The sequence below is a fragment of the Dermacentor silvarum genome, chromosome 2 (genome assembly GCF_013339745.2).
Source record: "Dermacentor silvarum isolate Dsil-2018 chromosome 2, BIME_Dsil_1.4, whole genome shotgun sequence".
Taxonomy (NCBI): domain Eukaryota; kingdom Metazoa; phylum Arthropoda; class Arachnida; order Ixodida; family Ixodidae; genus Dermacentor; species Dermacentor silvarum.
This window is the reverse complement of record NC_051155.1, coordinates 197,644,592-197,668,978: the sequence shown is the minus strand read 5'-3', so window position 1 is coordinate 197,668,978 and position 24,387 is coordinate 197,644,592. Positions and strand designations below refer to the sequence as shown.

The window sequence follows — 24,387 nt, the reverse complement described above, 5'->3', positions numbered from 1 at the left end:
ACCGATCCATTTACGTAAATGCGATTGATTCTGTCACAACAAACTGGTGCCTTCCTTGTTCGCCGACAAGGAGCAGACAAATTTACAATGCTTGAGCGCTGATGAAAAATAGTCGGTGCTTTTATCAGCAAGAACCGCTATCCCTGTCTTTCCGAGGAACCTGACGCATTGATAAATAGGTACAGTACTGAACTTCGACATCAGTTTCGTGTTGATTCAAGGGGTACAGAGCGCTTGTAGATTCAATGTGTGTTGATATGCTGTCTCGTGTGATATCGTTGTTTCGTTTCTTTGGCAGAGGGACAGAACTTGGCAGTTTCTCACATTTCCCACTGACCTAATGGCCTCATCACGGAAGGATGGTGAGTGGTGTCACGAAAGTTTCGGTTTGATTACGACCTGAACGCAGCCGTTTTAGCTGCGTCAGCTGGGATAAAATTCTCCACTCATAGTTGTGTTGATATTTGTGCCGTTGTTCCACTCAGGGATGGACGAATGTTCAGTTAGCCTTTCAGAAGACGTGCTTGCTTACTTTTTTCCGTTGTCGTTGTCGGTTTTGCTGTTGTAGTGGTCTGCTACCTGGATGGAGTACAAGTGAAGGTTTCAGAAAAGTTCAGGCCACCTCGTAGGATAGTGCTTCCAATGGGGCTCACTAGGAACTTCTACCCTCAGACACTGCATGAAAACGTAAGTGTCTTCTTGAATCTGTGTATGGCTAGTCCGTAAAGGTTAGAGCTTTGTGCAGCGATTGTAATTAATACTTCGTGTATTAGAATGCTCACAAATGTGGTGTATGAGCAACGTCACCCTTCATAACACCACTCCTGTGGCGTTATGGCTCTCATAGCAACATGTTATGCAACCAACATGTGCAGTCACTTACGTTGCACACACCTGATTCGCATTATTTATTGAAAGAAAGAAAAAAAGGAATGATATTTCCTTGAATCATGAGAAGTATGTATTCTGAAGTGTGTTTGATTAGCGAAAAAGTCACATTCATTCAAAATGGAACCCATGAATGCCATGTTCTTTCTTAAATCAGTGTTTCGAAATGAGACCAAGTATTGCCTCCCTAATTTTCCCCAAAAGCTGTTAAAACACCTCAAAAAGAAACAACCTGTTTAACGAACACTGAAGGAAACTGAACGTGGTGAAACAGGAATAGGAAGGGAAAAAAAAGGACACCAAGATGTGAACAAACAAACAAGTTGGTTTATACTCTAGCTGAAGCTAACATAAAAAGGCACTCAAGTGATGTCTGTGGCTCTGAACTCGTTTATTGCAACAGTAGTTGGTTCCCCAATGCCCGCAACTTTGTATAAAACTGTGCAAGTTCCATGACTGTAAGAAATGACAATGGCAGCATGACGACAATGTATGCCACGGTGTAACAGAATATAAAAAGAACAAACCTCATTTCAGCATGTAAATATTGCCACAGAAAAATGTTGCATATCGTATATGTATTCTGTACTAATTTAATGCGGCATGAATCAGTAGCGCACCCAGGATCTCTGCCAGGGGGGGTTAACATTTTGCCAATACCATCGTTTATAAACAGCACTAATTTCAATTTCTTCATGGGAAATTGTCAAAAAATGTGCCTTTTGTGAGTGTGCAGACGATTGCGCGTCTTACATCTTAGTTGCAGTACTCAAATGCGCAAGGAAAGAAAAGGGGTTAAACAAAAGGGGGGGGGGGGGGTTACAACCCCCGAACCCCCCCGTCGGTGCGCCACTGGCATGAATCATGGCACAATGCCACAGTACATCAAACAGCCAGAGCAAGTCCTGCTTTGAGCTCAACAGTAAAGGTTGGTTTAGGCATGGCACGTAATTCATAAAGCAGCTAATTAATGGACCTTTAGAATAAAGAAACAATACCAGAGAGGAGGTCAAACGTAAACTGCAAGGTATGATGGAGAGATGCACTTAACCACTCTCTGCATATGGGGTGGGCGGCAGTAGTAATAGAGTTGAAGGTTGTTTAACAAAGTGTCATACAACCATAATATTCATAATATTCAGTATTCATTATAAGTATATATTCTTTACATACTAATATGGGCTAGAAAATGTTTAGATTTTTCATGTCCAATAATTTTTATATCTATGTTCATTATATTGAGGTTCGACTGTTATTAATTGATATGTTTCACATCCCCAAGCTGTGCCTAAGCCATGGTAGAATGATTGGAATTAACTTTGACTATATGATGTTCCTTAAGGCGGCGGTCCCACTCCGGCGGCACAAGCCCCCCGTTTTCAGTACTTTTGGAGCAACCGTGGCGGCTCTTCTACTTAAGATATGAAGTTGTCGTATAAACCATAAAAAGCTTAATTCTTGTAGATTCCAACTATATATAATATAAAGAAATTTATTGGTGTGATTTAGAAATAAATGTTCAAGAACAAGCATGAGATACATGGTTTTTGCGAACTGTGTCTCAGTTGTGACCATATTTTGAAGAAACTACCGCACTTACTGCATTCCGGCTTGCTCTGTAGCTTTAGGACATATTTATCTAGTTCCTAGACGTAGCAAATTAATTTTTAATTTTTACTTTTTGGATAATTTGCTTTTGAAAATTGCCAAATATTGCAATCTTCTGTTGTAAACAGCCCGGCAACTACATGCTCAAGGAAGTTAAATTTTGGATAAAGTAGAGATCAAGGTATTTCCATTTAGGAGGCAAAATTTTATTCGTGTAACTTTATTAGTTTTCCTAATAATGCAACCGAAAATAAGCAATATTTAGAATTCTGGTTTTATTTTTGCCCAGTTTTGCGGGAAGGTAATAAAGCTGCGAAGCTGCGCTTTAAAACTAATAAAGTTACATGAATGAAATTTTGTGTCCTAAATGGAAATTCCTTGAACTCTACTTTATCCAAAATTTAGCTTCCTTGAGCATGTAGTTGCCGGGCTGTTTACAACAGAAGATTGCAATATTTGGCAATTTTCAAAAGCAAATTATCCAAAAAGTAAAAATTAAAAATTAATTTGCTACGTCTAGGAACTAGATAAATATGTCCTAAAGCTACAGAGCAAGCCGGAATGCAGTAAGTGCGGTAGTTTCTTCAAAATATGGTCACAACTGAGACACAGTTCGCAAAAACCATGTATCTCATGCTTGTTCTTGAGCATTTATTTCTAAATCACATTAATCAATTTCCTTATATTATATATAGTTGGAATCTGCAAGAATTGAGCTTTTTATGGTATATACCACAACTTTATATCCTAAGTAAAAGAGCCGCCACGGTTACTCCAAAAGTACTGAAAACGGGGGGCTCGTGCCGCCGGAGTCGGACCACCGCCTTAACATGCACCACTATTCTGACAAATATTGTTGTCCTGCTCCTTTTAGAATGCATTTGTGACAAGCTAGGATCAAACACCCTATGCTGAGCATTTGAATGCCATGGCCACTGCACCATCATTATGGGTACCTTCATCTAATCCGCTTAACCCAAGCAGCTATGTTTAATGTATGAAAAGTGCTGCTGTATAGAATCGCAGGCAATTCACCTATATCTAGTGGAACTGCATTCGTGCTGACTTTAACCTAAATATAGTACACCGGTTTCATTGCCGCAGCTTTCAAGACGTATAGTCAGCAGACACTCAAGAGCTAACCTCACTGACTACACGCATTCAGCTGAGGCTAGTAAAACTCATGGGTGGCACTGTTCAGTATATCAGCCCACTATAGCATTGAAGAGCTGAAAATGCTCCCATAAGTAGTGGCTGAAGACTTGTATTTGTCAATACACAATGTTTGTGTTACTCTACTATGGTGCCTAGACATGGCATTTCGTTTATTTTATTTATTTTTTTTTTCTATTTTCAGTATGACTTCGATCTTGAGCAAAAAACGATTGAGTTTGCTGAACGCTACCGCCAAGAACAGGAGTCCAAGCGGCAAGCTCGAACAGACCGTGTGGCAGCAGACATTGAGCATTTTACTCAGTTGACCACGCAAGACCGACCAAGTGTAGGGGACGTGAGCCCTGGTTCGACAAACTGTGTGCCTGCTACGGTTGTCACTGCTGCTGCAGTTACATCTGCTAGCATTCTGCAGCCTGCACTCGCTCCAGAGACGGCTGGTACTGCTGCACCTCAGTCCACAACACAGAAGTCCTTCAGCCTGGCAGAATTCGAGAATGACAGTTCAAGTCCCTTTGATTATGTTGAGCTTCAGACAATAAATGACTTGGAAGAGCTCAGTTCAGTTTTTCAGGTGAGATAAACTACGTTTGGATGCCATCTAACTTTAATTACTTATATCTGTCATAACAACTTTTAGCTGTTGCACGTCTCCAGAAACCATTTTTATCAGAAATAATATTAATATATATCTTATAAGGGCTGATCCTCAGCAGTTCATGAATAGCATAACATCCCAGGAAGTGGCTATGACCATTCAAAGTTGTAATTTTGAAAGCGCAGTACCTTTTGTTGTGTCATACTTTATTTCAGCTCTTGGCTTGTTGTCATGTTAAAAATGATCTGATTGTCTGGACTCCCAAAGTTAGTGCTCCTTTAATCTGCCACCATTTTATTATTATAGTTTTATGTGTGATGCAGGAATGTCATTAAAATGATTTTCACTTGATATTATCATACCATCAGCCCAAACCATCACACAAGAAAGAAAACGCCTGGCTACATCTCTGGTGCATGGCTAAGATTTCCTAATCCCACTGGGCAATAAGGTTTTGAAAGAAAGCAATGAGTTTTCATTACTTTAACTAAAAATGGCCTCCTTGTTTTAGTGTATTAAACATGTCAAGCTGCAGCAGTTGGGGGGGAGGGGGGGGGGAGGTTCAAGCTGTTTATTAGGTAAGTTATGGCAGAAAGAAAGTACGTTTTGTGATGAAGATCTGACTACAGAAAAAAAATTAAGGTAGTGATGATGACAGTGGTATGACTTTCATGCAGCCAGTGTGCTTGGAACAAACACAAACGAGAAACTGTTTACTTGGCCACACTTTAAATCATCATTGTTGTTAATCACAGGAACACTTTACAGTGTAGCTTGAACGTGGTAGTTGCCTTCAATAATAAGTGCACTCAGCTGCAGTACATCTGCCACATATGCTAAAAGCAGCTTTACCTGGTAACAAGTACGCAGAGTGGTCGCTCACTGAGTAATTCTGTGCAGGGCATGACAGCGCAGTCGCCACAAGCTACCTCTGCAGAGTATCCTGCTAGCGGAACAACGTGGCCAGATCCGCAGGCCACCGAGGCACCGGTTGCGAAAGAAGGCAGCACCAAAGCTCCCTTGCGTTTCTCGAGGAGTGCGTCAGATGTCTGCACCCCTGGCTCTGGTGACAAGAGTGTCGGCCGACGTACAATCACCCCACCTCCAGAGCCTACACCTCAGACTGAACCAACGCAAGAGGAAAAAGTGAGTGGCATCCAGCATTCTGCCTGGCACAATAGCAGATGGTCATAGTCATAAGCAAATCATGTAATTGTCTCTACATTGTAATTTATAAAAGCATGCATAATTTACCCTATGTTTCATTATTTTTTGGCATCATGTGTTTGGGTCTAACAAAAATGTTAAGCCCCCCAAGGTTCTCAACACTGGCATCCTCTATGCTTCCAAGTGGCATACGAGGTTTTATTGGCCAGTTTTCCTGCTCCCAACTTCACATACTATGTGATGTCTGTGGTTGAAGCCGTCGCTTTGTCAGCGAGTAGCACTGGCTAACATTCCCCAGGTCAGATCTTGTACAAATACCCAAGAAAGTGGATTGGAGAATACTTTTTTCCATAGCTCACAGGGTACAGCATTGCATGCGTAAAGCGGAAAAATGCAGGTTCAGCTCCCACCAACAGCATCTTTTTTTGTCCACTTGCATTTTTATTTACCTTATCCTTTCTACATCGCAATAAAAAAAATTATAATTAATCTCCCATTGCTTTCCTTGGCTTCATTGTTTGCTGGCTTCCTGTGGTTGTTTCTGGCAAAAAATTTTGCCCTGCAGTTCCACTTCTTATCATTCTGAACATTGCACAATCACACGTACAGTGATGCTACCACTGCGCCAATTCCGCCAAACTGTGCCGAGAGGCTAACTCTGCTACATCCTGATACATTTCAGCAAAATGTGAGATATATGTGCCAAAAGGGTTGCTCGGGCTTTCAAAAACGGAACTATGCCCTCAAGCGCTGCTTTATCGCACCATCTAAAGTGTCATTGTGTGGACCAGCGGCTGCATTAGCTCCGTGGTGAACCGAGTCAAGGGATCGTACTGCTGTTTCTTCCGTGGGTTGCTGTCTATGTTCAGCACCTTCCACCCCGACGCGTGCGGGTTCCTTAGGCATTGGGACAACCTCGCTTTTCAGGCGGCAGTAAGCGATCGTGCTGGCACCGAACCAGACCCCGCACTCCTGTATGACCAATGTAAAACTCTGACCGAAGTTTCGGACGCTGTATGGTGTCGGTCGATTTTTTGAACATAATGCGCACATTTCAGATGCGAAAACTCTTCGCCGTCCGATTTTCTGGACTTATTGCCAAGACCGCGGGTCCAAAACGACTATCGAAGCCACCACTGCCGCCATTTTCATTATCTCGCTGCCTCGAACAGGCGCTCTTGCATGCAGATCTGCTGGCAGCCGCAGCCACCACCATGGCAATGCTAGGCCTACCTGCTTCGACGTTCGCTACCAAGGCTCTTCCTTTTCGGTGCTGTGTTTTTTATTGAAAGAATTCGCCGCTGTCAGCAATGTCACTGATTCCACCTTTGTAATCCTCGCCAGTGGCTTCCAAGCTCGGAAAGCACAATGTATTGTATAGTGCCTTGTCCTGAAAGTCAACTTCGCCTCAATACAGCAGTGTTACGCGATGAAGCATACCAAAAGTAGGTAAGGGCTATTGTCACGGGACACAGTATGTATTCCTTAATTACACACGCATGCATCTGCCATCTCCTATCACAGTACAAGTACGCCTTCAGAGCTATTTCTGGTGCACCTGTGCCGATTTGAGCCCCTGAGGGCAGTAAAAGGCATACATTCATTTTTTTCGGACTGCCCGATTTTTCGGATGTTTTTGCGGCCCCTAGGGACTCCGAAAAATTGGACTTTGACTGTAGATGGTTATCAGTTGCAGCGCGGGAAAATCTACGAAAGCTTTTCATACCGCTAGTGGTAACTTTTTATAAAGGAGTGCTCCATCTTAGAGGATACATTTATGGGAGCGAAATCACGCTGAAGGTTGCCAAACGTTTCCGAATTCTGCACGTAGCCCGTCCAGGTACTTCTGCGCTTCTCAAGCACATCTTAAGACACCACGGCTTTGTCGCAGTCCACACTAAGGACTGCGATAAAGGGGGGCGGGTCATTTTTAATGTTTGGATTGAACTTATGAACCAGTGACCACTTACTGCTTTCACATGCATTACCTACTGTAAAAGCTCCATGTAATAGTTTGCAATCGCTTTCATAAACCTGCTCCGAAAGTCCATTTTACTACTTCGAAACGCATTTTTGGCTGCTCCAAAAGCTGCTCCGAAAGGGCATGGGCCAGTAGCATCACTGCATGTAGGTTAATTGCTGAGTGTTTGTCCTCAGGGGCGAGCATTAAGACGTGAATCAAGTGGCATAGTGTGCTTTTGGGATAGGTAATTCACCGCTTGTTTGTTTTGCTCATTTGTTGCTTGTCATCACCCATTTCATTCCCGTATGCACTTGCTCAAGCCATAGATCTCCATATTACCACGTACACAACTGCAAGAAAGCTGAAGGTGCACGTAACTGCTGTTCCACTATATTGTTTAGGGGTCCACTAGGGCTGTTCCATTATATTGTATAGTATTTTCAAGACTGAATCGAATATGAATCAAATAGCGCGCGAAGCAAATTGAATCAAATATCAGTAATTTTCTAATGAAACAGCTATTTTCACCATTCGTAGAAAACTATCTTCTCATCTTAGTATATTCACAATGTTAGCAAGTTTCTGTCATCGCATTACACATTATGAAGTGTTGTTTATTAAAAGCACAAACGTAGCATTAGGAGCAAATGAGCTGGTTTTTTGCATAGTCAGGACTCATGTGTCAACAATAATGAAGTTATTTAGCGTAAAGAAGTCTGCCTCCCTGAGCGACATAGCATGCTCCACTACAAAACTTCTTGTGTTTTGTGTCAGCGCCCCCTGTGTTTTTTCAATGGCAGTGCAATCGCTCGCTTTACAATGGTAGCCGTTGGTTCGCCTTACCATAAAATTCCCAGCAAGCGCCCCCCCCCTCAAGCAAGTAGAAATTACCAGCAAAGTTAGGAGGGGCGCTATCCCGGAACGGCACCAAAATTCAAGATGGCAACGACAAAATTTTCTCGCCAAAAAAAAAAAAGAAGCGCAGTGGGAATGGCATTAAAATTTTATTGAACATGAACTTTATTAAGCCAAAGATTTGTTAGTGGTGTTTATCACTCTCAAAACCACCGAAAGAACTACAGAAAGAGCGCATCGACGCTGCACCAACGCATTGCTGCGACCGGCGAAACGAACATTGGTTATGCAGCTTCTATTTCAGGCAAAATTATGTCCACTAGAGTAAAATGACGCATAATGTTCACTTTATTAAAAACCATGTCCATGGTGCAACGTTTAGCACTAATTAGAGTTCCGATACAAGTCAAGCTCAGCTGCAGTGCATGGCTACCGATGGCGGACAGCGAACCGCGGCTCAGCCATGCTCGCATCACAGCTGGTGGCGCCACAAATATCAGCATATTTTCTTCATCGTGTGAAATTATTGCGAGGAGATGGTAAAGCGGCAACGACGGTAACGAAACATTGCTGCTTGGGAGCGTTGAAGTGCCGTCTGCTACAGATTCGAAGTGAACTGGAAAAAGCCTAGCGACGATACCTGTGGCGAGCGATTAGCAGCCACAGCGTAGCCGCCAGAGCGTAGCCGCGACCGCTCCTCTGTCGCCGAGTGGTCACGTCGCTGTGCCGCAGGGAAATCCTCTGTGCCGTGTGAGCTGTTCTGGCGTCCACATGCTGTCACAAAGGGAACTTTCAAGCTTTTGCGGCTTGAAACACCTTTTCCGTGTGAGAGGCAGATTTCGCTCTCGGCCGGCGGTCCATGAACTACAGACCGCCAGCCGCAGTTCGCCCCGATGCGCGGGCGCCCGAGTGCGACCATGCTCGATCAAATGGCTCATCGGGGCACCCCGATGCACACCGGTGCGATTTGCTGAATTTGCAATTGTTTTCGTAGACTGGATGTGGCAGGCCAATGTTGGTGCGGAGCGGGGGGGGGGGGGGGGGGGATGATTCTAGGTGTGTGGAACAGCGCTGACAGTGCACTGCAACCAACAAGAACAATCACTCTCAACATATTTAGCAGACTGCGCCCTCACCTCCAGGCTCTAGCACTTCATGACAGGTGCCTGTGTGTAGTGATGTGCTGTGCACAGGACCTGTGTGCACATTACATGTGTGCATAGATATTTCATTGTACACTATCATTGTCATCTGCACTCACTCTCTCTCTTTCCTTTTTCTTCTCCTTTTCCTCTATGTAGAGTAGCAGGCTAAAGACAGATCTCTTCCTGTTGACCTCTTAGCTTTCCACACATTATACATTTTCTCTCTCTTTCTCTGCTGCAAAACTGTGCCCGCTTACCTTTTGAAAAAAAACTAAGCCATGAGAAACATTGCTAAAGAAAGTGCGCATGTGATTTTTATCTCTGTCCCAAGTTCAATCCCCACAAAGTAAACAAGAAGCTGCAGCATTTTTTTTTTTTTTCTTTTCAACTGTGTGACAGGATGGGCAGGCAAAAGCCAACAGCCTGTTCAAACTTTGTGTGCCCTTCTACAGTTCTCCCAGGCAATGCATTAGCTTATTGCACTTTTCGCAGTGCATGTGAGCATTTGTGCAGTAAGCTACCACGTGAGAACCCACACCACTCTGAGTGTAGGTGCACACCACAATATGTGGCACTCATAATTTGGTTTATTTTATGTGCAGAGCACTCACTTTCAAGTGTCTGCGGCATCTCTCATATCAGGATTGTGCCACATAGCCCCGCTTTGTATTTTGCATGTGCTCACAAACAGCATTCCCTGTACCGTTCAGACTGTGTGCTTCGATCCTTGTGGTTGTGCAGTACACTGCCTTTGTGCCTGTGTACAGCCCCTCCTTCCGTCCCACTTCTGGCTGTGCACATAAGTTCTAGCTATGTGCATAAATGGTTGCAACAGGTGCGTACATAGACAGACAAGAAAGATGAATGGATAGCACGTGACAGTTGAATAAAAATGGCGGAAATAAAAGACAGTTGCAGTTTTATGCAGTGTTATGTGTTTGATGCAATATTAGATTGTACTGCTCCTGAGTAAAACGAACTACAGTCTCTGTGTGGTTTATCATGTACAATGAAGGGGGCCCCAACAAGTGTCCACTACATTTTTTTAATTATTGTGATCATTGTAGTTGCCACCTTTTGAAATGCCTGTCTTTCACGTAGCCCCAACCACAGCATGATCAAGCAGCAGCCAAAGAGACTTCATCGGAGGCTCTCTCTCCTCTTTTGCACTCCCTAATGGATATGGGCTTCGACAAACACAGGGCACAGCGGGCCCTGCAGTCCCAAGGAAGCACGGACGACAAAAAGGTATTCCTTTAGTGATCTCCATTTCTGAAGCTCTGATACAGGTACTATCAGTATCAAATGAAGCTTGAACAGCAGAGCATGTGGCCCAAGCATAAGTGAAGATATAGTGCGCGCCGTCCAATCATCACCATTGAGTGGCGCGCACATCCGGTTTGGCTGCACTGCGCTCGTTTGTCGAAGCTTTTGTCGGGTAGTCTAATTTTCAGATCCAACATCTTCGCTGTTTTAACAATGTTTCAAACATTGGTACATACTGAAGAGTGCGTGTCGTTTAGATAATTATGTTCGACTAATATCAAGTGCAACTTTATATTTCTCCCGTAGGTTGTTTTTATTCATTGTCAATTCAACATTGTGTGTATACCTTATTACAAGCATTGCTTCCCGTCATGTGGGTTTTTCACTCACACAAGAGCTTCAGTAGATTTCAGACTGAACTTTGGCACTAACTGGACTAACAGTCTAATCTCTTACTTTTTGAACACTGCCTGTGCAAATACCCTTACTCATGACTACAATACCGTGCAGCACTGTACAAGTAGTATAGAAAGCATGTAATGGCTTCAGCACCAGTTCAAAGTGCACGACTAGACCGCCTTGCTTGCACAGAAAAGCTGATCAAAAGCAATAATCAAGTATGAGGGGGCTTGTGCATGCTCCCCAATAAGACAATCATTGTTTCGAGAGCCTAAAGAATGCAGTCAAAACAGAAGCAGGTGCTTGCTGCAATGAGTAAAAACAAATGATTCCTGCACCATAGGCGCTTACTCGTTTTCGCATTTGCGAAGTCATGGCTTTCCTTATGGCTAATATTCATGCCACCAATTCTGCATAATACTTTTTTTGTGTTGTAAACTAGAAGCAAGGCACATATTTTGTATATTTCATACTTTTGTTACTATCAGTACTGTCACTAAAAATAGCAAATTATTACTTTCATTCATGTTTATTTAGGTGCTTTACTTTTTTACTGCTTACTTTACTTCTTTAGATTTCCTTTACATTTACTTCTTTACATTTACTTTACATTTCTGCTTTACTTCCTATCGAAAGCCCAATAATCCGGATACAATTTTATATATCATGGTATACATTGAAACTATAGTACATCTTGAAATAACACATTAATATATAAAAGCACCTAAAATAAGCACATTTCTAGCGGTAAGGAAAAAGTTAAGGGTACTTGTAGATGAACCCACAAAACATTCAAAATTAGTTTCACACCACTTACTGTACCAGTGCAAAATTTGTGGGCTTCTTACAAAAAAACTCTTTGCACTCCCTTCTTACAAAAAACTGTGAAAGGCCCCTATATCAACACATATTTTTCATTGTACATCCTTCGGCTTAGATGGCAAACCATCTTTCATCCTATGGCAGTTGGCATTGCAGATATTATGACTGCAATTACAGTTACACCTCAATATAACGAAATTCTCGATATAATGAAATACTTCACTTTTCATAACCTTTTGTCTAAACCGTAAAATTCCGAGCAAGTGCCCCCCTCAAGCAAGTCGAAATTACCGGCAAAGTTAGGGGGAGCGCTATCCCGGAACGGCACCAAAATTCAAGATGGCAACAACAAAATTTTCCCGCCAAAAAAAAAGAAGCGCAGTGGGAATGGAATGAAAATTTCGTTGACCATGAGCTTTATTAAGCCAAAGATTTGTTAGTGCTGTTTATCACTCTCAAAACCACCGAAAGAACTACAGAAAGAGCGCATCGACACTGCACCGACGCGGCGCCGCGACCGGCGAAACAAACATAGGTTATGCAGCTTCTATTCCAGGCAAAATTATGTCCACTAGAGTAAAATGACGCATAATGTTCACTTTATTAAAAACCATGTCCACGGTGAAACGTTTAGCACTGATGAGAGTTCCGATACAAGTCAAGCTCAGCTGCAGTTCATGGCTACCGACTGCGGACAGCGAACCGCGGCTCAGCTATGCTCGCATCGCAGTTGGTGGCGCCGCAAATGACAGCATGTTTTCTTCATCGTGTGAAAATATTGCGAGGAGAGGGTAAAGCGGCGACGAGGGTAACAAAACATTGCTGCTTGGGAGTGTCGGCGGTTTGTTATGAAGCGCCGTCTGCTACAGATTCGAAGTGAACTGGAAAAGGCCTAGCGACGATATCGGTGGCAAGTGATTAGCAACGGTGAAGCTGCCGACGACGCTCTGGCATCGTCGGCAGCTTCACCGTTGAACCGTGCCATTACCGAACCGAACCGTGCCTTCACCGTGCCATTATTTTCCTGGACTGGATGTGGCAGGCCAGTGTTGGTGCGGAAGGGGGGGGGGGGGGGAGGCTTTCCCGGAACGGCACGGACATTTGAAATTATCAGTGCAGTTCGGGGGGGGGGGGCTCTTGTACGGGCTGGGGCGCTTGCTCAGAATTTTACGGTAGAACTCTATGAATTTAGAACCTCAATATAACGAAGTGTGTTTGTATGTAATTTCAATATAACAAAATTTCACTGCCGCCGCAAAGAAACGCCGAGACAATAAATGGAAACTTCCACAGATGCAGATGGTCATATGGTTGAATTACAAGCCGCTGCTTCCAAACGGACCTCTCAGAGCGACCGCGGCAGTGGAGCTGCATCATGTTCCGTATATAGTCCAAGTGCGATAAGATCCTGTTGTGCCCAACGCACTGTGTGTGTTGACTGTGTGCTTTAGGTGCGAGTGAAAGCGTGCGAGGGTGAGACAAGAAAGATGGTGGCTTCGCTTCACGAGTGCCGCTTTCCCGCTCAAGCAAAGGGAAAGAGGGAGAGAGGAGCGATCTCACAGTAACGTGATTAAGCGCGCCCGAGGGGGTGCAGCGGGGGGAGGGGCTTCTCGATTTCTGGCACACGTCTCATGCTTACGGCCTTGCGCAGCCGGCCGTGGCTGCGCAAGGCTGTAAGCGTGGCTGAGGGTATACGCAGCTGCGCTCTCTGCTTTAGAGGTAATCTACCGCAGTGTGCAAAGAGTAGGCATGCCGAGATGGTGTGGCACCATGCAGGTTGTCTTCCCGCGCGTTTATTATTGGAGGTTGCTTAATCTTGAGTTTAAATATATTGTGTCTGTGCGTGGTGTTCTCAGCGCAAATTAAAAAAAATGTTAAAGTGAGGAAACACGGATGAGGTAGCCGCCGCTAGTGCTTCTAATGCGCTTGTCCTCCTATTGTCAGGATTTGACGAAAAAAAGCGAAAGTATAAATGAAAAGCCGTGCACGTCCGCTCCAACAATAGTGCCGTAAGCTTTTAGCCACAACAAAAGTGAAAATGTGGAGGCAACGCAAGAGAATCCTCAAATTGTGTGGGTAACAGAACTCCGGTAATGACATTTTAGGGGCGGGGGGGGGGGGGGGGGGGGCTCAGCCCTCCCGGGAAAAGTCCGGAGGGGGCTTAAGCCCCGGAGCCCCCCCCATAGTCGGCGCCTATGTCCACTTACCATTAATTCATGCACGCATCATCAAACAAGTGCTCACATTAGCATCGTCCCAGTGCAGGCGATGCTATCAGCCATGGGGGCGGAGTGCACGCGAAAGCGTGGCATGAAACCGTATCATTCGTTGCCGACTCCTAAATTCATCAAAATTAATTGTTTTGTCATTCAAATTTGCTTTTTCGATGGCCCGACAATGCGGAAACTTCTGCGGGCCCTTTCTGTGTAGGAAAAATTATCGACAACTGCACTTATTTGCATAAAAGGTCAAATTTCAATACAACGAAATTTCGTTATAATGAAGCAAATTGCCAATTTTACCGACTTCATTATATCGAGGTTTAACTGTATGACCCTTGATGGATACAGCTTGAAGTGCTCAGCCTCATTCAATAATCTACCTGCAAAGCATTTATTTCAAAGTTAGATGGGCTGAAAGAACATATGATTATTGTTGTACAACAACACATAACATCAGAATGCAGCTTTCTCTCTCTTAAATGTGCTGTGCCTATATGGAGCTCAGAAGCAGTGGGTTGTGAAATTGTGACACTCATCTTGAACAGGTTAAAGCATTACTCGATTCCGAGAATGCCAGCATTCTGCTTTAATGCCAACAAACAAGAGCGCACCACTATACAAACTAGTACAGTGAACCTTCTACACTGTAAAATAAATTTTATACTTCTTTCTTCTGACATGCTGCACAATATGCTTCTTCATAGATACTGCATTGTCACACTGCAGTTCTCATGCTTTCTAGTGCACACTGGAATCTAATGTACTTCATTGCCTACTTTCAATAGTTTACAAACAGCTATCACCTTCCTTTCCCTATGTAATATTTTTCTCTAAATTTATGAATCTGTCCTTGCTGCTTAATTTGTGCTCAGTCAGTTCTTCTAGCCAAGTGCTTCACAGTCAGCCATAAGTCTGAACATATATTTTGGTATTAAGTTCAATAATTTGTAGTGGTCGCCACATATCAGCTGACCAGTGGTGCCCTCTGGGCATGAGCAAGGTGGCACGTGCTAAATAGAACGCTTGGCATTTGGTTCTCAAGGAGTGTGGCTGTCGTCTCGCATGCTCCGCTCCATCGTGACCTGCCAGCACGGCCTGACACGAACGCCCCGCGACATGGTGTCAGAAGTGGGGTACTTTTGAAAAACTTCGGTCTCTGAACAGATGTCAACAACAGCATGCCCCTTGAAGAAAGCGCCCAATCGACGCAGTGGCTAGGCCTCGCTCTTCAGCCACCGAACGCACTCGACTTCTCGAACCCTGCAAGTTGGTCCTCGTGGTGGTCGTCTCGCATGCTCCGCTCCGTCGTGGCCTGCCATTACGGCCTGACAGGAACGCCATGCGTGCGACATGGTGTCAGAAGTGGAAGTGTCCCTTCGAAGATTATGCCGCTGCCTCCGGACTATAGCAAGCTTCGCAAGACGTCCAAGTACGTGCGCTGCTTTACTGCATGGGCCCGGATGCTCATCCGCTCCTGGACACTTTTAAGGCGAAAGCCTTTAATGGCTCATACACACGGCGTCCGGCCATCTGTCCGTCCATGCCCTGGAACGGTGCCAGCTGTGGCCTCTCCCCCTCACCCTATCTCAGCAATCACGTGATGGCACGGCGGCGCATAGCATATCCAGACAAATCCAACCACCAAAGATCTCGAGTACATATCAGTACATTTCAGTGATCACATGGCAGCTATCGTAGACGTCGACCCAGCCAAGCATAAGGAATTCATGGGGCATTAAAGCAGTGACACAACAAATTAATCAATAAACAGTCTATTGTTTACTTCAAACCACACTTTGTCGATCTTTGTCAAAAATAATTGAAGGAAGCTTGTGTCCATTCCACTGGGAGTGTCATGCACAAAAAAACAAACAAAAAACGACATGGCATAGTCAGTCGCATGGCCACAGGCTTTCACCGAACACACTTTGGAATTTACAAAGTGTCTTTCAATTTTTTTCACTCGACGCAGACTCGTTAGCATCCTACGACGCTGTTGTCAAACGCTTCACCGAGCACTTCGTGCATCCTGCTAATGAACTCTACGAGTCATCCAGCGTGTCCAACAACCTGGCGAGAGCGTCGATACGTTTTACGCCGAACTCTGCAAGTTAGTAAAACGATGCAACTACCTGTCATCGGCAGTGGAAGAACGCTTGGTTCGCGACAGCTTCGTTGTCGACTTGCGAGATCTGCGTCTCTCAGACCAGCTGTGCCGTTCCCCGAAGCTCACTCTCAAAGAAGCTTGGACGCAAGCTCGTCAGTCCGAGGACACTGATAAGGAACGCTCACTTGCGCAGGCTACTTCGCAAGCCCTGGTGAATATTGATGCTGCAAAAGCTCGAAAGTTCCCTTCGCAACAGCGTGTGGACGCCAGAACAGCTCACTCAATGGACGCAAAGGCGGAACGCTGCTGCCGCAAAGCTGCAGTTTGTCCCTACTGTGGTCGCGCGTTTCACGAACGCTCAGAGTGCCCAGCACAGAACTCAGTCTGCAATTTTTGCGGCAAGAAAGCCCATTTTGCTAAAGTTTGTCGATCCAGAAAGTCGAAGCACGCCAAGCTCAGTGCCATCGAGTTGCACGCTCTGGAGTCATCTGCCAAAGCCAAGTTTGTGGATGTCACCGTCGACAATTACACTACTAAATTCAAAGTAGACTCAGGAGCTGAGATTTACGCAGTCCCAAGTGACTTGCCTGGAGTTCCGGCCGAGCTCGACAACGTTGATGCAGTCTTGACAGGGCCCGGAGGACAACCTCTCCCCGTACGGGGCTCGTATATAGCAAATCTATTTTGGCAAGGGAAGACAAGCTCTCCGCGTCTCATAGTCATTGAGTCCCTTTCTGTACCACTACTGGGTCTACCGGCTATCCAGGCCCTTGAGGTCGTCAAATTCCTCTGTGTCGTGAACACTCCTGAACCAACACTTCATGCCGAACTGTTCCGTGGCCTCGGCACTCTCCGAGATGAGTACACAATTCGCTTAAAGCAAGACGCTGTACCATTTTCACTCAGTGCTCCTCGACGGATACCTATCCCGCTGCGTGAAGTCGTTCGGCAAGAACAGGAGAAACTTGAAGGTGACGGCGTCATTCGTCGTATTGATAAGCCAACTTTGTGGTGTGCTGGGCTAGTAGTGGTACCAAAGAAAATGGAAAGTACCGTTTGTGTGTTGACCTCACTCGACTGAACAAGGTGGTTCTCAGAGAGCATCACATTCTGCCTACCGTCGAACAAATCTTTGGTCTCCTCGCTGATACAGTCATTTTTTCGAAGCTGGATGTGACTGCAGGTTTTCACCGTCAAGTTGTCGGCGGACTCTCAAGAACTGACAACTTTCATCACGCCTTTCAGTCGTTATTGTTTCTACCGACTGCCCTTTGGTATCACGTCTGCCCCTGAGTATTTTCAAAAACAAATGGCGCGGATTCTCGAAGATCAGGATAGTGTTGTTGATATGGTTGATGATGTTCTTGTGTTTGGTCGCACCAAGCAGGAACATGATAGAAGGCTTGAGCAAGTGTTGACTCGTGTTTCAACTGCAGGCATCACTTCAAACCAAGAGAAGTGTTGCTTTGGAGTCTCCGAAGTCTCATTCCTAGGCGTTATTGTCTCAGCACAAGGCATCAAGCCAGATCCAGGCAAGATTGAAGCAGTCCATGCAATGGCACCTCCTACAGACCTTGCAGGTTTTAGACGTCTACTCAGGATGGTAAATCATCTTGCTACGTTTATACCGCATGTCTCGGAAACCACTGCACCGATACGCACCCTTCTAAACAAAAATACCAGTTGGACTTGGCAGCATGAACAGGAAGCAGCATTCACGAAAATCAAGGAACTTCTGACGTCCGATCGCTGCTTGGCCAAGTACCACCCATCTTATACCACAACAGTCTTGGCTGATGCCAGCTCTTTTGCACTTGGAGTAGTCCTGTTTTAATAAGGGGGGACGCGGCCTTTGAAAACCGAAAAATCGCGAAAAAGGCGATTTTTGGAAAATCCCATATTCGGGCAGTATGTCTTATAAACTACCATTTCTGTAAATATCAACGTCTAATTCATCGCGAAACTATTTCAAATAAAGTTTATAACGAGCCGCGGCAGCCCTCGAGCGGCGAGCGAGCGCTCAAAATACCCCTACTTGGTGCGAACGCCATTTCTCTACCGCTGCACCGAGCGCCGCCATTTTGGTGTTGTTTTGTTCGTGCATTCTTGCGCTTTTTTTCCCCGCCACCCGCGGCGGCGGGGGCAGCACGGGAGAGGCGTAAATCGCTCATGATTGGAGGGCTCGCGAGAGCTTTCAAGTTTCCCGCGGCTGAGAGGCGAAGCTGAGATTGGGCGAAGCGCGCGCTCCTCAAGGACGCGGGGGAGCCCGCCACTCCCATTGGCTGCTGGGCGCGATGACGTAGTGGTCTCCTGCATAATACTCCGGCCGTCGTCTGCTTCGGCTCCTCCATCGCCGGTGACCTTTGTGTGTTGCGCTCGCTATCGTCTATCTTTGCAGCCGTTCGCATATTTTCGAAGTTTCTACCGTCTTTATGAGACCGTTGTTGCGTTTGGCCTGCCGATTGTTGTGCGGTCGGTCACGATGCGCCCGATTAAACTCGAGACGCTACATGCGTTCGGTGCAAGGAAGCGTTCTATGGAGCTCGTCCGCATGGCGAAGCTCGCCGCCCGCCCGCGCGCCGACGATGACCGCACCGACGGTTCCTATGGGGCAGCTTCTGCTTCATATACGCGAGAGTGGTTGCGTCGACGCTTCTAGCAACGTGATTCCTGTTCCACCGGCGCGAGAATTTGTCGTGAGGAGCGCGCCTGGTGTCTCGTGCTAATCGACAGCAGTACAGTGCCCTAGGCCGGTATTTTGTGGCGATGCCTTTCCGATGCTAATGCCTTTTTGCGCTTGGTCAGTAATCAGAGCGACGGTCCGCTAACGTTATCAACGGGATCAGCCGACCGTGAGCGGTAGATGATAAGACTAGCACTGAATAAAGCGTAACACATCGCTACAAAATACTGGCCCTAGATAACAACAGCTTCCACATACCCTCTTTCATCTGCCTTGGACAGTGCGATTGCGTCGTCCACTGTGCAATTGCAAACACGTTTCTGACGTGTGAGGAGAAAGAGGTGGCGGATAAAAAGCGCGCTGCTGTGCAACGAGGACTTGGCGCTATGCCGGCGACGGAGCAGAAATTTAGATAATTTAGAGCAATGGAGCGCGATCCTGAAGCTGCCACCGCTACAAGTGAAGGCGAAAAATTTTGAAGAAGGCCAAGAAGCAATCTCAAGAGAAGGTGGAAAGGCGACAAAGGAAGAGAGTGCCTAAGGACATCTCCAGTTACGCTGCATGGTCATTTTAGACCAATATATGTGCTCTAAACTTTCAAAGCTCATTTTCTCAAAATGACTTTTTTGGCTGGTGAGGCTGCTTGTTCCCGCCATATCTCTGTAACTGCTCATCAGATTTCCAGAAGGTTTTTTTTATTGTGTATCTGAATAAATTTCTGAGGGCAAGACAAGCCCGTTTTTTTAATATATTGTGTCTGTGATTTGTGATATTTAATCAAAATTTGATTGATAAAATTTTAATCACCAACACTAAATTCGGTGGTCTGCTAAAAGTTTTCAGCGAGGAAATTTAAAAAAAGGGCTCTGTCTTGCCCTGAGGTAGCCATCTGGGAATCATCATAGTGAATTTCACAGTTGCAGCACCTTTTGAAAATTCTCCAGGCCTGGAACAAGAAAACCATATGCACCATTCTGACATAATGCTATAACTTTAGCACTAGTGAACATAACTGCATGAAATTTTGTAGTTCTACTAATGCTTTAGCTACGAGTCTATCCTGAAAATTTCATTAAGATATCTCAATAAACAAAAAAGTTGGTATCTGAGGGTAGCCTCCCCCCTCAGGGGGAGGCTACCACCCAGCCAGGTGGTGAACACAGGCCAGTAGCCTTTGCCTCAAGGTCAATGACCCCCGCAGAACAAAGATACAGCTAAATGGAAAAAGAGGCCTTGGCTACAGCGTGGACCATCCAAAGGTTTGACGAATTCATCAGAGGCATCACCTTTACTGTAGAAACCGATCGCCTTCCTCTCGTGTTATTGTTTGGCAAGATGGAACTTGATGTGCTTCCTCCGAGGGTGCAAAGGCTCAGGCTAAAGACATGCCCTATCAGTTCCAGGTGATGTACGTCCCCGGAACATTGTTGGCTACATTTGATGCATTGCCTCGCACCCCTTCAAAGGTACATCCAGGGCACACTGTGGAATTTTCGCTACAGAAGTCGTGGCTTCCGCTCCAGATGTGCTGCCTGTGAACATACAGGATATCAGGAAAGCCCAAAGCTGCGACGGAAAGCGCAGCGCATGGATTTCATTCTGCCAGCATGGCTGGCCAAACAAGTCAAAGGTGCCTGCTCACGTATCAAAGTATGTAGCAGTGAAGGATAAATATTTCGTTTGTGATGGCCTTCTTCTCAAGGGCACTTGCCTCATTATCCCTTCGTCACTGGGGCCAGCAGTCTTCATGCTTCTGCACGAAGGACATCAAGGCAAAAGTCGCACAAAGGCCCTCGCTCATGAATCTGTATGGTGGCCGGGCATTGCCGCTGAGATCACCTCACTCGTCGCCAGTTGTGAAAATTCGTCCTTACGCGTTTTTACGATAATAGGGGCTACATCACCAGTAGCCCCTATTATCCTCAGTCTAATGTGGAGGTGAAAAGGACGATCAGCACTGTGAAAGACCTCCTCCGTTAGGTGAAAGATCCTCACATGGCCCTCCTCAGCTATAGGGACACACCCGGGGTGAGTGGCTTTAGCCTTGCTCAACTTCTCATGGGAAAAATATTGAGACCTGGAATCCCAAAGACGGATGAGCAGCTTCGTCCACACTGGCCAGTAAGGGAGGAGGTAGCAGTCAGAGATGAACCTTACAAGAAAAAGATTGCTCAAGACTTCAACCGACGTCATCGGGCCAGAGATCTGCCAGCACTGCAAGCGGGCGAAGAGGTCTGGATTCGGCCAGATCAGGTTCGCTCTGCAGCTTTGAGCTGTGCTCAGCATCCAAGGTCATTTGTAGTCGAAAAAGAGCACGGAACAGTTCTGCAGCGAAATCGCATACATCTAGTTCCCTTCGTGCTAATGTCATCGAGGACCCCATTGACTCAACCTTACCGCCCAATACAAGTTGCAGCAACACCTGAGCGACCCCCCCCCCGACGGTGGCACCTGCTCCTTCACGTGATGCTGGTGATAGTTTTGTGCGCACTCGTAGCGGCCATCGTGTAGGTCCACTTGACCGCTTGAACTTGTGACTTCAGGGGGGGAGATGTAGTGGTCGCCACATATCAGCTAACCAGTGGTGCCCTCTGGGCATGAGGAAAGTGGCGTGTGCTAAATAAAACATTTGGCGTTTGGTTCTGAAGGAGTGTGGTTGTCGTCTCGCATGCTGTTCTGTCGTGGCCTGCCAGCGTGGCCTGACAGGAACGCCACACGACAAATTAAACATAATATATGTGTTTATTCAGTGCAGAACATGATGTAGAGAAGTTCAGAAACAAAGACTAACTTTATTTGACAGGTAGCCGAGGTCATTAAATGAGTTTCTACTAGCAGCACCATCTTTGGCTGCAAACAAAAATGACAACTGTTTACGCAGCACAAGAGTAGGACAGGCAATTCAGCAAATTTAAGCAAGTGGCACACCGGTGCCACTCCACCCCAACTTGCTCTACATTAATAAATGTGTTCACGGTCACCCTAGATTACAACTTTCGTGATTAATTATCTGGATTAAGTTGTAAATGCATGACATGCTCAATGTGCAATAATAATAAATGACTGTAAAGTAAGTTAAAATGTTCCTTTTTAGGTTGTCGAGCACTTGTGTCAAGTGCAGTCACTTGTTGATGCTGGATTCAGTGACGTGGATGCTGAGGAAGCCTTGAAGGTCAGCACAGGAAATTACGAACAGGTTGGTGATATGCAGAGATCACTAGTTGATGGGATTGTCCGTAGTTAGTGCTGTAGCATCATCATCACGTGCCGTAATCACCGCCACTGCAGCCGTGAATTTCAGGTACTAGCTTGGCTCGCGATCCACAAGCATCGGAACGCACTTTCAGTCTTGGACTGGCTTAATGTCGCAGCCACCACTCTGCTGACCGCTTTGCCTTCAGCTTGCCAAATAAATGTAGGGACGACCGCATGCCACGTCAGCCGTAGTCATTTCTACAGTCCATTCTCATTAGAAAAAGAAAGTGTCTGCTGTTGCAAATTGAGCTAAACTTGAAATGGCCTCAGTAGCACGGCATAGAAAAATCACGTTTTATCTATTGTCTCCGTATAACGTTATTAAAAGTCATTAAGATACACTGAATCAGTTATAACTGACAAAGTATTGTTTCAAAACACTAATTAAGTTAATCTCCCGCTAATAGGTTCATTCTTAAAACGAAAGATGGTTTAAGTTCCATTCTTTTAATTTTGCGCTGAAAGCCCAGTGTCAATATGTCAGTATGACTTCACAGATATCAAAGTATTTTTTCACCCTTAGGGCATTATGGCCAAATAAATATCGTAAACCTTGCTTGTTTAGCCTTTGGCTCGTTTAGAATACAATGCAGGTCATCTTTACCAATGAAATGTTACCTTTGATAGAGTGCACGCTATCATAATCCACGGCACCACACATTTTTTGTTCTTGTGTCTTTACTGGCTTACCAAGCCTCTTCTCATGGTAAGAATGTCATTTTTGATATTGTAGAAGTATAGCTTACTAATACAGCTGAAATGTCTTTTCTCTTAAGTGTTCCTTTAAAGCTTATGGCGGTGCAGAAAAGAACATTTATTTGTTAGTCTAGAATGATGTTGAGGATTCCATCAACTTGGAATTACATCACTGGGTGGATTGTTTCCCGACTAGAAATACAAGGAACTAATAACTAGGCTTGTGGATCAATTTCAATTAAGCCTTTCACTGCCGGGTTTTTTTCTGACTGCTCCTCACCCCCTGCCGGGTATTTTTTTCATGTTGGTTCAGTGGAAATTTCATGCTAGTAGTGCACCATGATACTCCACAGGACATGTAAAGATATTCATCAGCAGTTCTTTAATTTCTTCGTTCGTCAAAACGCGAACGCACGTGGCGCGCTGACTCACCATGGCTGCTGCGCTCTGCTGAGACGAAGCGATGCGGGTGTAAACACGTGCGCTCCATATGTTGTCTAAAATTTAATTTACAAGTTGTATGTGTTTAGGTGACCTCTCCATAGATGGCGGGACATGAGCGCATTTTTTTTTTTTTTTTTTTTTGCACGAGTTGTCTCGGGAGTGGCGGGGAATGAGTTTAAAAAGCAACACGAGTATACTCGGGAGTAGCAGGGGGTGCGCGTGGGTGGTTTCACGAGTTATCTCGGTAGTGGCAGTTAAAGGGTCAAGTTTGTGAGACAGACGGTAACATGAACACTAGCCTTTAATCATATTCCTCTTTTTCGAACCCAGGTGACATATGGAGCGTCACATATAGATGGGTTTCAGAGGTTGACTGTCTAGCCTTAGTGTATTTCTTGGCATCTTGGAGTTGTTTTCTGCATACATACCAAGATTCGACAACACAGCTTGGCACTTGAGTGTCAGTGTCTTAGCTACCCATGTGGGAGGTAGTAGTCTGTTGTCGTAATCTAGGTGCACACACATTATCACAGTGTGCATTGCATGAAGTGCTTTTTGTGTTCTGAGTGTCTTAGCTGTAGTCTCTCGAATGAATGGTAACGCACGCTACAAATTTGTGTTTATCTACAGGCCCTGGAGTTCTTACAACTCGAACAACAGTTCTTGGCTCTTGGATTCAAGAAAGACTGTATTGTTAAGGCCCTTGCTGAAGCCCAAAATGACCGGGACAAAGCACTGGACTTGCTCTTAGGATAATTTTTATTATTCCTTTATAATTAAAAATATTGCCAAATTTATTTTATTAATAAAATAATTATGCTACACTTTCTGTGTGTTTGCCATCAAAGAAAATGGTTGCACTCAGAACAGTCAATAAAGAGGCTTCTCATTGTGTAGTAATAGGCTTTCACCAACCTTCAGCAACATTTCTGACAAATAAGAAACAAATTTAAATAATTCTATGAGATTTTAAAGCAAACTGTTTGTGTTGTTTCCATCATACCACCAATCTCGTCATCATAATACCCGATGTCAAGAACCTGTATAAACAGGTTGCGTTATAACAACTATCTAAACATATTCTCATTAAAAATTT

The 24,387-nt window shown here is 45.1% G+C and overlaps 1 protein-coding gene across 1 annotated transcript; it reads left to right on the top strand.

The window, feature by feature from the left end:
• LOC119442418 (ubiquitin-associated protein 1) lies at positions 1-24,115 on the top strand. The gene is made up of 8 exons (XM_037707290.2): positions 1-179; positions 299-362; positions 569-687; positions 3,854-4,243; positions 5,168-5,413; positions 10,499-10,645; positions 21,991-22,092; positions 23,922-24,115. The coding sequence occupies exons 2-8, from the start codon at positions 341-343 to the stop codon at positions 24,045-24,047; spliced, it is 1,152 nt and encodes a 383-aa protein (XP_037563218.1). The 5' UTR covers positions 1-179; positions 299-340; the 3' UTR covers positions 24,048-24,115.
• Positions 24,116-24,387: the final 272 nt, after the last annotated feature.

Bases quoted from the DNA above. Each gene is read 5' to 3' on its own strand.
- LOC119442418 (XM_037707290.2), top strand. From the start codon at position 341: ATGGCCTCATCACGGAAGGATG. The intron at 10,646-21,990 runs GTATTCCTTTAG...GTTCCTTTTTAG, and splicing joins GAAGCACGGACGACAAAAAG to GTTGTCGAGCACTTGTGTCA. The intron at 22,093-23,921 runs GTTGGTGATATG...GTTTATCTACAG, and splicing joins GCACAGGAAATTACGAACAG to GCCCTGGAGTTCTTACAACT.